This window comes from Pelobates fuscus, chromosome 6, assembly GCF_036172605.1.
Source record: "Pelobates fuscus isolate aPelFus1 chromosome 6, aPelFus1.pri, whole genome shotgun sequence".
Taxonomy (NCBI): domain Eukaryota; kingdom Metazoa; phylum Chordata; class Amphibia; order Anura; family Pelobatidae; genus Pelobates; species Pelobates fuscus.
The window spans coordinates 66,018,262-66,030,149 of NC_086322.1; the positions used below are offsets into that span (position 1 = coordinate 66,018,262).

Sequence of the window (11,888 nt, forward strand, 5' to 3'; positions counted from 1 at the left end):
ATTCTTTGAATTTTTTTTTTATAGCAGTGCTGCAGCTTTTATGTTCATGGTTTTCTAGTGTCTGTGCTTTTGATTTTTATGTACACTTTTTGTCCACAATCATTTTCACTACTTAGTTGATATTCCCCATTTATTTTAGTTTTAGTTGTGGCTCTATTTAAATGTTTAAACAGATTGTTAGTTTGTTTTGGTAACTTTGTTGTAATGTATATCTTTTCTATTTGGCGCTGCCTGTCCATGTTGTGTACGTTTTTATCTTGCATAGCCTGTCTTATATTTTATGTGCATGGCCCATTTTCGGTCGTTTGCATTTATTTTTTAAAGTGTGTTAATTAGTGCAATACATAATTTATATATATATATAATATTTTGCTGGAGCGCTCACGCTTTCTTTGTTTTCTGAGATTCTCAACTAAAGCTGTGTTTATTTGGTGTTAATCTGCCCATAGAATTGCTTACTTTATTGTTGTTTTTCTACATTTTTACACATATATTTTATTTATATTTAGTTTTTATGTGTATCTGTTTATGTGTGTCTGTATGTATCTGTGTCAATGTGCACCTGAGTGTGTGTGTGTGTCTGTATCTTTCAGTGTGTCTGTATATTTACATGTATGTCAGTGTGTGCATGTGTGTATATATGGGTGCCAGATTGCACCTGAGTGTGTATCTCTGTGTGCGTGTATCTATGTGTCTGTATCTGGGTGTCAGTGTGCACGTGAATGTATGTGTTTGTGTGTGTAACCGTGTCTGTATATTTCCATGTATGTCAATGCATGTGCCTGTATCTCCTATGTGTGTGCATGTATGTATATCAGTGTGTGTATGTGTCTGTGTGTCAGTTTGCACCTGAATGTGTCTGTGTATATGTTTGTATGTCTATGTATCTATGTCAGTGTGAACCTGAGTATATATGTATGTGTAACTGTGTGTCTGTGTATTTGCATGTATGTCAAGGTGTGTATCTATCTGTGTGTGTATACACTACAGACAAATGCACGCTTGCATTCAAACACCAACATTCAAATACACACATGCTCCATTCAATACCATGTTTATATTCAAACACACATACACTGCTGAGTGCTAAATACAGCCCTGCAAATTGTAGATCCCCAGCTAGCAAAGCATTCTGGGACTTACAACAGATTCAGAACTACACTTGGCCACTTTACACACACTGCATCCACTAAACACACACTGTGCATTGACTACACACACACAGAGACTCTGCATTCACTCTACACACATACAGCATCCTTGTGGGCAGATTCAAGGACGGCCCTGTGGGCGGACTCGTAAGTGGGCTCTAGGGGCCCAGACCTTGAACTTTGTCAGGGGCCCCAAAATTTCTGATGGCAGCCCTGGGGAGATCCAGAAGAGGGCACGAGCCACATCACTTGCATGCCCTCTATAGGTCATCCCACCCCAACCTTGATTGAATACCTCCCAATGTTGATAGGTATATATTCACTAAACAGGAAGATGCAATGAAATAAGTTAATACTTGCAAAATGTAGGACAAAATACAAACTTGAAAACAAATCTCCAGATTAACAGAGCAGGTTGATTGAAAATGACAACTTGCTGCTATTATAAGGGTTGTTTCCCTCACTCTCCTGTCTTTCACATCTTGTACTCGCTGAAAGAAAGACTATAAGCACCATCATCACTACAGTGCGCTGTAGTAGTTATGGTGCCAGGAGTGCTCTCCTTCATTGTACAGAGGCATTATTTTTTAGAAAGGTTTGACTGCTCTTTGCTTTATCTACCAGGGAGAACTGGAAGCTCCTGTTCAGGATGGAGCCTTGGGCACCCTGATGCTGTTTTACTGTTTCTTCTTACTTGCACTACTTTGAACAGGTACTAAGCACTGCATACCAGGAGCACCACACAGCCATCACTATTTGACCCTTGTCATAGTCACTCAGATATTTTTGCTTGCCAATTTTACCTGATCCCAACACAAGAACTGACTGTTCCCTTGCTGAACTGACTGTTCCCTTGCTGCCCAATATATCCCACCCCTTGACAGTGGCATTGTAACAATATAATCAAAATTATTCACTTCACCTGTTAGTAGTTTTATGTTGAGATCAGTCTATATGTATGCATAATGCTCTTGGAAATGCACTTAGAAATCATATACACATATATACAAAATGTATAAAATGCAGCAAGGGTTTCCTCACAGGGTGATTCACTAAATTATTTGATTTACAGAATGGCATTGTAATGGAGCTGAAATGTTGATTGTAATCTGTTACATTTAAAGGAACACTCTAGTGACAGGATTACAAACATGTATTCCTGTCACTATAGCTGTGAAAGCACTATTTCGATTCCCAGCACCCATGTATGCTATTTAGAAGGTGAGTTTGCTCACCTTTATTCCAGTGCTGTACGGGTTCATCACGGCTGGCTCCTCCCCATTCTGCCTACTTGGCTTAGATCATCAAAATTGAATAAGACAGTCAATCCAATGCTTCCCATTGGAAAGCACTAGGAGGTTATTGCGCATGCATGGCAAAACTCTGCACTGCGTCTGCGTCACTGCATCTCTATGAGGAACGTTCAGTGTCTCAATGCGGAGCGTGGAGATGCTGAACTTCTGTGCTGCACATTGTGGAACACTGACCTAGGAAGCACCTCCAGTGGCCGTCTGAGTGACTGCCACTAGATGTGTTTCTAGGCAGCAATGTAAACACAATGTAAACACTGTGTTTACATTAAAATGCCTGCAGGGCCCTCCCACCACCCATCCCCGGTTGCTGAAGGGGTGAAAACTTCATTACGTCAGCCGGCGGGCAATGCCGCGCATGCGCATTAGAGCTCTCCATAGGAAAGCATTGAAAAGAAATTGAGCGACGCTGGAGGTCCTCAAATAGTGTGAGGACGTCCAGCGATGCTCTAGCACAGAAAAACCTGTGCTATAAAGCAGGAAGTGCCCTCTAGTGGCTGTCTAGTAGACAGCCACTAGGGGAGGACTTAACCCTGCAAGGTAATTATTGCAGTTTAGGAAAACTGCAATAATTACAGTTTCAGGGTTAAGGGTAGTGGGAGTTGGCACCCAGACCACTCCAATGGGCAGAAGTGGTCTGGGTGCCTGGAGTGTCCCTTTAAGCAGAATATAAAACACTTCTTTTTTTATTGTGTGTCTCTCCATGTTGATTAAACTATTTTTAATTTTAATGTTTTTTTTATTTCCACCAACCTTTTTTTATGTGCACTATACTGACACAATTCATTACAGGACTCGTACAAACATTATTGCAGCGAGGCAGTCTATTCCCAGTCTGGCCCTGGCTAGTTCATTGGCTGAGAGCATCAGCCTGCACTGCTTAGCTCAGGAAGGAGAGTTCCAACTCTCAGTGAGCTGTAGTGCAGGCAGGGAGCAGTGTCTGTCAGAACACCAGGTAAGAAATTAAACTGTTCTAAAATAGTACAAGGGAAGTGCATGTGCATTTCTAGTACCATAACCACTACAACGCATTGTAGTGTTAGTTAAAATTATGTTGCAGGTACAGGTCTGTATGCTGGTCCAAGTATGTGTGATAACTGAACCAGCAACTTATTTCACAACTAGAGTTGCCAGCCCCACCATGTTTTACTGAACACGTTCACATTCTTATGGGAAAAGATTACTTTCATGTGCTGACCGTCAGCGTGTCCAAGTGATCTGTCTCAAGAAAGCCATGGTGAATCTAACCACTCCAATTCTTACCAATCCTGTGTTTCTAAAGACATGGTACTTGCATTCTACTTATAAATGAAAAAAGACTTACGTGTAGGTCTTTTTGCCAAGTAATCCATCTGTTTCTCTCCCTCACACTGTAAGGTTTGGATACCAGGCTCTTACACTGAGTAATCCTCGATTTCAAGTCATTGTACTGGAAACTATTTGTAAACATGTTTCACTTTAAAAGAAACTTGCTGAACTGCCTTCACGGGTAAGAAAAACCTGAATTGTTGCTTTTTTTTTTTTACTCTGTTTTGATTTTACTTAAGTTGTCCCTGAATATAGAATTCAATATTGGATAATAACACACATATATCTTGGTTATATGCAGACTATATATCCTATTATTTACTTTATTGCTTAGACCCCACTATTGCATTTCCTTGTATTACAGTGCTTAACCCCTTAAGGACACAGCTTCAGAAGTAAAAGGCCAGCGTGATGGAAAATTTCTATAATTTGTCCTCAATCACTTACTTCCTGACTCTTTCTAACTCAGTGTTTGCAGATGACACAAAACTTTGTAACGTAATACAATGTGAGCAGGATATTGCTTTGCTGCAGAGGGATTTGGATAGGTTGGAGGACTTGGCACTAAAATGGCAGATGAAATTTAACGTAGAGAAATGCAAAGTTATGCACTTCGGGGTTAATTGCACAAGCAATTTACACCCTAAATCGTAGTGAACTAGGGATAACCACACACGAGAAGGATTTGGGAATTGTTATAGACAACAAATTAGGCAGCAATATGCAATGTCAATCTGCAGTTGCTAAGGCCAGTAAGGTTTTGTCATGTAAAATAGGGACATAAATTCTCGGGATGAAAATACAATTTTGCCTCTTTATAGATCGCTGGTAACAGGGCCGGCCTTAGGCCTTAAGGCGCCCTGTGCGAAAAATCTTAACAGCGCCCCCCCCATCATACCCCTTTATCCATGTACAGTGTATGTCAATAGGTGTGTAGTGTTTGTATATAGAATTTATTAAATTAATAATTATTTAAAAACAAAAATGATTCCCCCTTACCTGTTACCTTGCATGGAGGTGGGCATGCTGAACTCTGGTGATCCAGTATGCTGGGAATCTGGTCGGCGCCTCCACCGCGTGCAAGACCATAAGTAACTGTTTTGTGAGCTCAGGCACTTACAGTGTCAGAGCTTTCCTGTAGTAATCCGTGGCAACATTCTGATTGGCCAGAGCTCGGAGGACAGCTACAGATTGCATTTTGTATGAGACAGCTCTGCTGTAAAAAATCTCATAATAATATGATGTATGATGTAGTGTGTGGTGTCTGTGTGTGATACGAGTGATGGCTGTGTGTGATATGTATGCTATGTGTTGGCTGTGTGTAATATTTGTAATTGTTGTATTGGATGTGTGTGATATGTGTGCTGATATGAAGAGCAGAGATCGTGTACTGGTAAGTGGGGAGCAGGAGGCATAGTAGAGGAGGGTGGGGGAGCAGGGCAGTGTAGTGATAGGTGGGGGAGCAGGGGGCACAGTGGTGGTAGATGGGGCGGGGGCACAGTGGTTGTAGCTGGGGGCACAGTGGTGGTGTATTGTTAGGTTGGAGAGCAGGGGCACAGTAGTGGTAGGTGGGGGAGCATAGGTAGTGTAGTGGTAGGTGGGGAGCAGGGGGATCAGTGGAGGAGGGTGGGGGAGCAGCGGTAGTGTAGAGGTAGCTGGGGGAGCAGGGGGCACAGTGGTTAGTTGGGGGCACAGTGGGTAGCTGGGGAGCAGGGGGCACAGTGGTGGTAGCTGGGGAAGCAAGGGTCACAGTGGGTAAGTGGGGGAGAAGGAGCACAGTGTGTAGCTGGGGAGCAGGGGCACAGTAGGTAGCTGGGGCACAGTGGGTAGGTGGGGGAGCAGAGGGCACTGTTAGGCCTGGTGGGGAGCAGGGGGCACAGTTAGGCCTGGTGGGGGAGCAGGGGGCACAGTTAGGCCTGGTGGGGGAGCAGGGGGCACAGTTAGGCCTGGTGGGGGAGCAGGGGGCACAGTTAGGCTAGGTGGGGGAGCAGGGGGCACAGTTAGGCTAGGTGGGGGAGCAGGGGGCACAGTTAGGCTAGGTGGGGGGCAGGGGGCACTGTTAGGCCTGGTGGGGGAGCAGGGGGCATAGTTAGGCCTGGTGGGGGAGCAGGGGGCACAGTTAGGCCAGGTAGGGGGCAGGGGGCACAGTTAGGCCTGGTGGGGGAGCAGGGGGCATAGTTAGGCCTGGTGGGGTAGCAGAGGGCACAGTTAGGCTAGGTGGGGGAGCAGGGGGCACAGTTAGGCTAGGTGGGGGGCAGGGGGCACAGTTAGGCCTGGTGGGGGAGCAGGGGGCATAGTTAGGCCTGGTGGGGGAGCAGGGGGCACAGTTAGGCTAGGTGGGGGGGCAGGAGGCACAGTTAGGCTAGGTGGGGGGCAGGGGGCACAGTTGGGCTAGGTGGGGGGGCAGGGGGCACAGTTGGGCTAGGTGGGGGGCAGGGGGCACAGTTGGGCTAGATGGAGGGGAGCAGGAACTGCTTCCCTTAACTTACCAGGCAGAGGGTCTGCATGTAGCTCCAACCCGCTTGCAGTGTAGCTCCGCCCCTGCTCGCCATGTAGCTCCGCCTCTGATTGCCACTTAACTCCACCCCCTTTGCCCTCACTGATAGACCCGAGTGGGGTTTGTCAGTGAGGGCTGAGTTAAAAGGCAGGGGGGGGGGGGGCGGAGTGCGGCCACGCTACACAGCGCAGCCTGTATTAGGGGAGGGCTCTGAGCTCTCCCTCACAGGCTGTCACTAGGAGACAGTGCGAGCTGTGTAGGCTGTCAGGGCGCCCCCTGGTCCATGGCGCCCTGTGCGGCCGCACAGCTCGCACACCCCTAAGGCCGGCCCTGGCTGGTAAGACCACACCTTGAATATGCTGTGCAATTTTGGGCACCTGTTCTAAAGAAAGGTATCATGGCACTAGAAAAAGTGCAGAGACTAGCTACAAAATGTAGCGGTACTTACTCTTTCCAGGGGCCAGCCGGGGTCCTCTGTTCGAGCCGCGTGCGGTCCTGCTGCTGCACGAGGTGCACGCGGCTCATCCGACGGCTGGAACAGGAAGGCGGGCAGTGACCGCGAGAAGCGATCACGTGTCCCGCCTGACTCTAAGAGCGCGCCGCGGGTCTCGGGCGCGCTCTTAAAGGGACAGTGGGAGCCTAAATTGGAAAAGGCCTCCCATTGGTCCCTGTCATACCACACTACCCATACACTTACCTTTTGGGGGCGTGGATATGACAGGGGCCAATCAAAATAGGTGTTTAGTTATATATACTCACCTTTTTCCCTTAGTTCCTTGCCCTATCGTGGTTTCTGTTACAGTTCCCTTTAGCACTTGTTGTATTCAGTTGTGTTCCTTCGTACTTGACCTTGGCTTTGTTTTCTGACTACGTTATCTCTTTATCCTTATCTGTTCTGTTTGCCGGCTTGCTGTTTACTGTGTACCAGACCCCGGCTAGTCCTAGTTTACGCTGTCTCTTTCTGCCCTTGACCTCGGATCGTTCCTGACTCTGTACTTCTCCTATATACGTCGAGTCCGGCCACTCTAAGGTCCGGTAGACGTATCTCCCCTCTGTGTTGTCTTCTGTTGAGCTGAATCCTGCGTGTTGGGGTAAATTTTCGTTACACAAAATTGATAAAAGGAATGGAGCATTTTAGTTACGAAGAAAGGTTAAAAAATTTAAATCTGTTTAGTTTGGAAAAACGGCGCCTGAGTGGATATGATAACATATGTATTTTCGGGGCCACTACAAACCTTTATCTGGAAATCTATTCATAAACAGGGCTATACGTAAGACACAAGGTCACACATTTAGACTGGAAGAAAGGAGATTTCATCTAAGGCAAAGAAAATGTTTTTTTACAGTAAGAGCAATAAGGATATGGAATTCTCTGCCTGAAGAGGTGGTTTTATCAGAGTCCATACAGATGTTTAAACTGCAATTGGATAAATACTTGCAAAAACAACATACAGGGATATAATTTCTAATTAGTGGGGTAATAGCTGCTTGATTCAAGGAGACATCTGACTGCTATTTTGGGGTCAAGAAGGAATTTTTTCCTAGTTTGTTCCAAACTTATAAGTGCTTCAGACTGTTTTTTTTGCCTTCTTTTGGATAAACAGCAAAAACATATGTGAGGAAGGCTGAAATTGATGGACGCAAGTCTCTTTTCAGCTATGTAACTATGTAACTCAGATTTTATCCAGAAATATGCATTATTTTTTACGTAATTGAGTTTATTGTTTATTAACTAATTTCTCCTCAACACATTCACTCTTATTCCATACCTCCTGTTATGCCAAAGCATGAGTTGGCCTTTGATATATGTTATGAGTTGTTGTTTTGTTAACGTTGGGATAACATTTATTGTGGGCTTTGATCTTACCAGGCCTAGGCCATAAAACTTCCAGATGACCATCACCAGACCTTGACATAGGGCATTGGAAAAGGTATTGGTGCATGTGCTCTGACTTTGGGGTCTTCAAAGGACAAGATAGTTTTAGGAAATATGGAGTGGGCAATAAACTGCCAGACCAAACCCCTCTGATCCACCCACTTAGAAACATCTAGTTTTGAGTTATATAACAAGGGTGTTGGACTATCCAGGGGAGATTTATTTTTTCAACAACTACTGGGAGACCTGTAATATCTGAATCTCCCACAATAATTATATATAAGGGGTAAATATATGTAAATAATTTCTTGTGTTTTCTCCTATTTTATTTTATGTACTGTTTTGCAATTTGTTATCTGTATGTCATTTATTTCTCTATTTTTGTACACAGCACTGTGAATCCTTTCAGATTAAATGTTTCCTTAATCAACTTGTGTCTTTGTTCTCTATGAGCTCACTCTTCTGAGGAAAGCTCAGGTAAACACGTTACCAAAAGGGTTGATTATATATGTCTGATCAGTAAAGTAAGGTTGTGATATTCTAATTCTAAGTGTGGGGTAACCTAAGATGCCCAGATTTAAATTCTTGGTCGTGGCAGTAAAGTGTGTACTATGGTGTTCGTGTAGAAGGTATTGCAGGGGTTAATTTAGTGGTTGCTTGGACCAGCAACAGGTTACCAGGGGTCTGGTGTCATTAACCCTTTCACTTCCACACTCTCCCCACTGTCTCGGCTGGGCCAATAGCCCACGTTTGTGACACCTCCAAGGTGCCTGTTTTTAGGAGGGACATCTTGTGTGTATGCCTGTACTTCACTATTTTACAATAACAAAATTAACTCTAATGTTTTGTTTACATTCTTAAATTGTTATATACATTTATAAATTGTAATTAAATATTATTGTTGTGTAAATACAATGCTTTATTTGTGTTTAATCAACACCTTCAAACAGGGCCGGACTGGCCCACCGGGATACCGGGAAATTTCCCGGTGGGCCGTCGGCACCTGGGGCCGGGCAGACACCTGGGTCTGCTGGCGGCCTCTGGGGGTCTGGTACTGGTGGGCGCCTCTGGAGGTCTGCTGGAGGCCTCTGGGGGTCTGGTACTGGCGGCCACTGGGGGAGCAGGCTGTTCTGTCTCTGCTCTCCCGCCCCAGCGTGCCGCTTAATGAGACCGCGGCCAGAATATGACGTCATATTCTGGCGCCGGTCTCATGCAGCAGTGCGCGAGGGCGGGGGAGCAGAGACAGAACAGCCTGCTCCCCCAGCGGCTGCCAGCAGACCTCCCCCAGCGGCCGCCAGTACCAGACCCCCAGCACCAGACCCCCAGCGGCCGCCAGCGGCCGACAGTACCAGACCCCCAGCGGCCGCCAGCAGACCTCCCCCAGCGGCCGCCAGACTCCAGCACAAGTTCCCCAGCGGCCACCAGCACAGACAGCCGTCTGCACTGCACGACCCCCTGGCAGGTAGTAGTAATGTGTGTTATGGTGTGTCTGTCTGTATGGTGTGTGTGTGTGTCTGTCTGTATGGTCTGTCTGTGTGTGTGTGTGTCTGTCATGATGTGTGTGACTGTCTGTGTCATGGTGTCTGTCTGTATGGTGTGTCTGTCTGTCTGTCTGTATGGTCTGTCTGTATGGTGTGTGTGTGTGTCTGTCTGTGTCATGGTGTCTGTCTGTATGGTGTGTGTGTGTGTGTCTGTCTGTATGGTGTGTGTGTGTGTGTGTGTCTGTCTGTATGGTGTGTGTGTGTCTGTCTGTATGGTGTGTGTGTGTGTCTGTCATGGTGTGTGTCTTTCTGTGTCATGGTGTCTGTCTGTATGGTGTGTGTGTCTGTCTGTCATGGTGTGTGTGTCTGTCTGTCATGGTGTGTGTCTGTCTGTCCGTCATGGTGAGTGTGTCTGTCTGTCCGTCATGGTGAGTGTGTCTGTCTGTCCGTCATGGTGAGTGTGTCTGTCTGTCCGTCATGGGGTGTCTGTCTGTCCGTCATGGGGTGTCTGTCTGTCCGTCATGGGGTGTCTGTCTGTCCGTCATGGGGTGTCTGTCTGTCCGTCATGGGGTGTGTGTCTGTCTGTCCGTCATGGGGTGTGTGTCTGACTGTCCGTCATGGTGTGTGTATCATGGTGTGTGTGTGTGCGTCTGTCTGTGTCATGATGTGTGTGTGTCTGTCTGTGTCATGGTGTGTGTGTCATGGTATATGTGTGTGTGTGTCATGGTGTGTCTGTCTGTCTGTGTCATGGTGTGTGTGTGGGTCAGTCTGTGTCATGGCCTGTGATGGTGTGTGTGTGTGTGTGTCATGGTATATGTGTGTTTCTGTGTCTGTCATGGTGTATATGTGTGTTTAAAAATAGTGTTTTTGCTCACCTTTTTTTTCCCCACGCAGCGTGCTGGTCTCCCCTCGACTGGCCCTGCCTCTATGGCTAAGATCATCAAGCTTGATGATCTCAGCCAATCCAATGCTTTGCCATAGGATTGGCTGCAAAACGCTACACCAATCAGCATCTCCTCATAGAGATGCATTGAATCAATGTATCTCTATGGGGAACGTTCAGCGCCTCCAGAGTGTGGAGGCCCTGAATGTAGGTGCACTGACACAGGAAGCACCTCTAGTGACCGTCTGAGTGACTGTCACTAGCGGTGTCACTTTGAAGCAATGTAAACACTGCCTTTTCTCGGAAAAGTTAGTGTTTACGTTGAAAAGCCTGTAGAGACATGCTATAGATACCAGTACCACGACATTAAGCTGTGTGTGTGTGTGTGTGTGTGCACGTCTGCTATTGAGTGAGCGAGCTTGCTTGCATGTGTGTGCCTGCTAGTGAGTAAGCTTGTGTTTTTATGTCAGTGAGCTGATGTATATCAGTGAGATTCTTTGTCTATGAAGGTGTGTATCAATGAGCTTGTGTGTGTCATTGAGATGTCAGTGTCTGCATGTGAGTATGCTTACTGTATAATTAAACATTTTACTCTGAAAGGACCAATATTTTATATTAGAAAAAGCAATATATATATATATATATATATATATATATATATATATATATATATATATATTACTCAATCATCTGTCATCTGGGGTGGCAAGACATAGCCTTACATATTACATGCGACAATATATTGCGCAGTGACTTATGGGGCTGGCATAACATTTTTTTCCAGGGCTGCTTTGTATCCCCAGTCCGGCCCTGCCTTCAAAACTCAAAATGTTAAATTACCCCTGGCGAAGGCATTTTTTTATTTGCATTACCTTCACTATGGGTATCACTTAATCACATCTAATTATCCTTGTCCCTGGGCTCTGGCTGTTTTTGTGCCTACCTCTGTGTATGGTAGACACACAAACTATTCAATGTGTGCCAAGGCTGTCTTAGGACTTCTCACATAGTCAGATAAGGGTATGTGTAGACCCTGGATATTTATGTTTACTCAGTTGAAACTTCATTCATATATCATATAATATTACTAGAGTTTTAGACATTTAGGTTAAAACATCATATTGTATTCTAATTCAGGATTTTTCTAACAATAGTAACATGAAGTCATACATTTTATTGAAGACATGAGGCGAGTATTATGCTTTAACTTTCTTTTACAACTACTACTACTACTACTTCAACAGCAGCAAAGTTAATTTAACCTACCTTGATAAAAAAAAAAAAAAAACCTCTTAAATACATGGAAAACTTGTGGTACAAATGGAATCTAACATCAACCAATCACATTCAACCATAGTCTATAAAGGTGTTCGTGTCAAATA

At 45.3% G+C, this 11,888-nt stretch overlaps 1 protein-coding gene across 1 annotated transcript in view; it reads right to left on the bottom strand.

Moving 5' to 3' along the window:
* The window catches only part of TAPT1 (transmembrane anterior posterior transformation 1), a 61,786-nt gene extending 57,921 nt beyond the window's left edge, over positions 1–3,865 (bottom strand). Inside the window, exon 1 of the mRNA XM_063457806.1 lies at positions 3,786–3,865. Within this exon, the coding sequence (XP_063313876.1) occupies positions 3,786–3,813 (28 nt within the window). The 5' untranslated portion in view covers positions 3,814–3,865. The remainder of the gene's footprint in view (positions 1–3,785) is intronic.
* Positions 3,866–11,888: the final 8,023 nt, after the last annotated feature.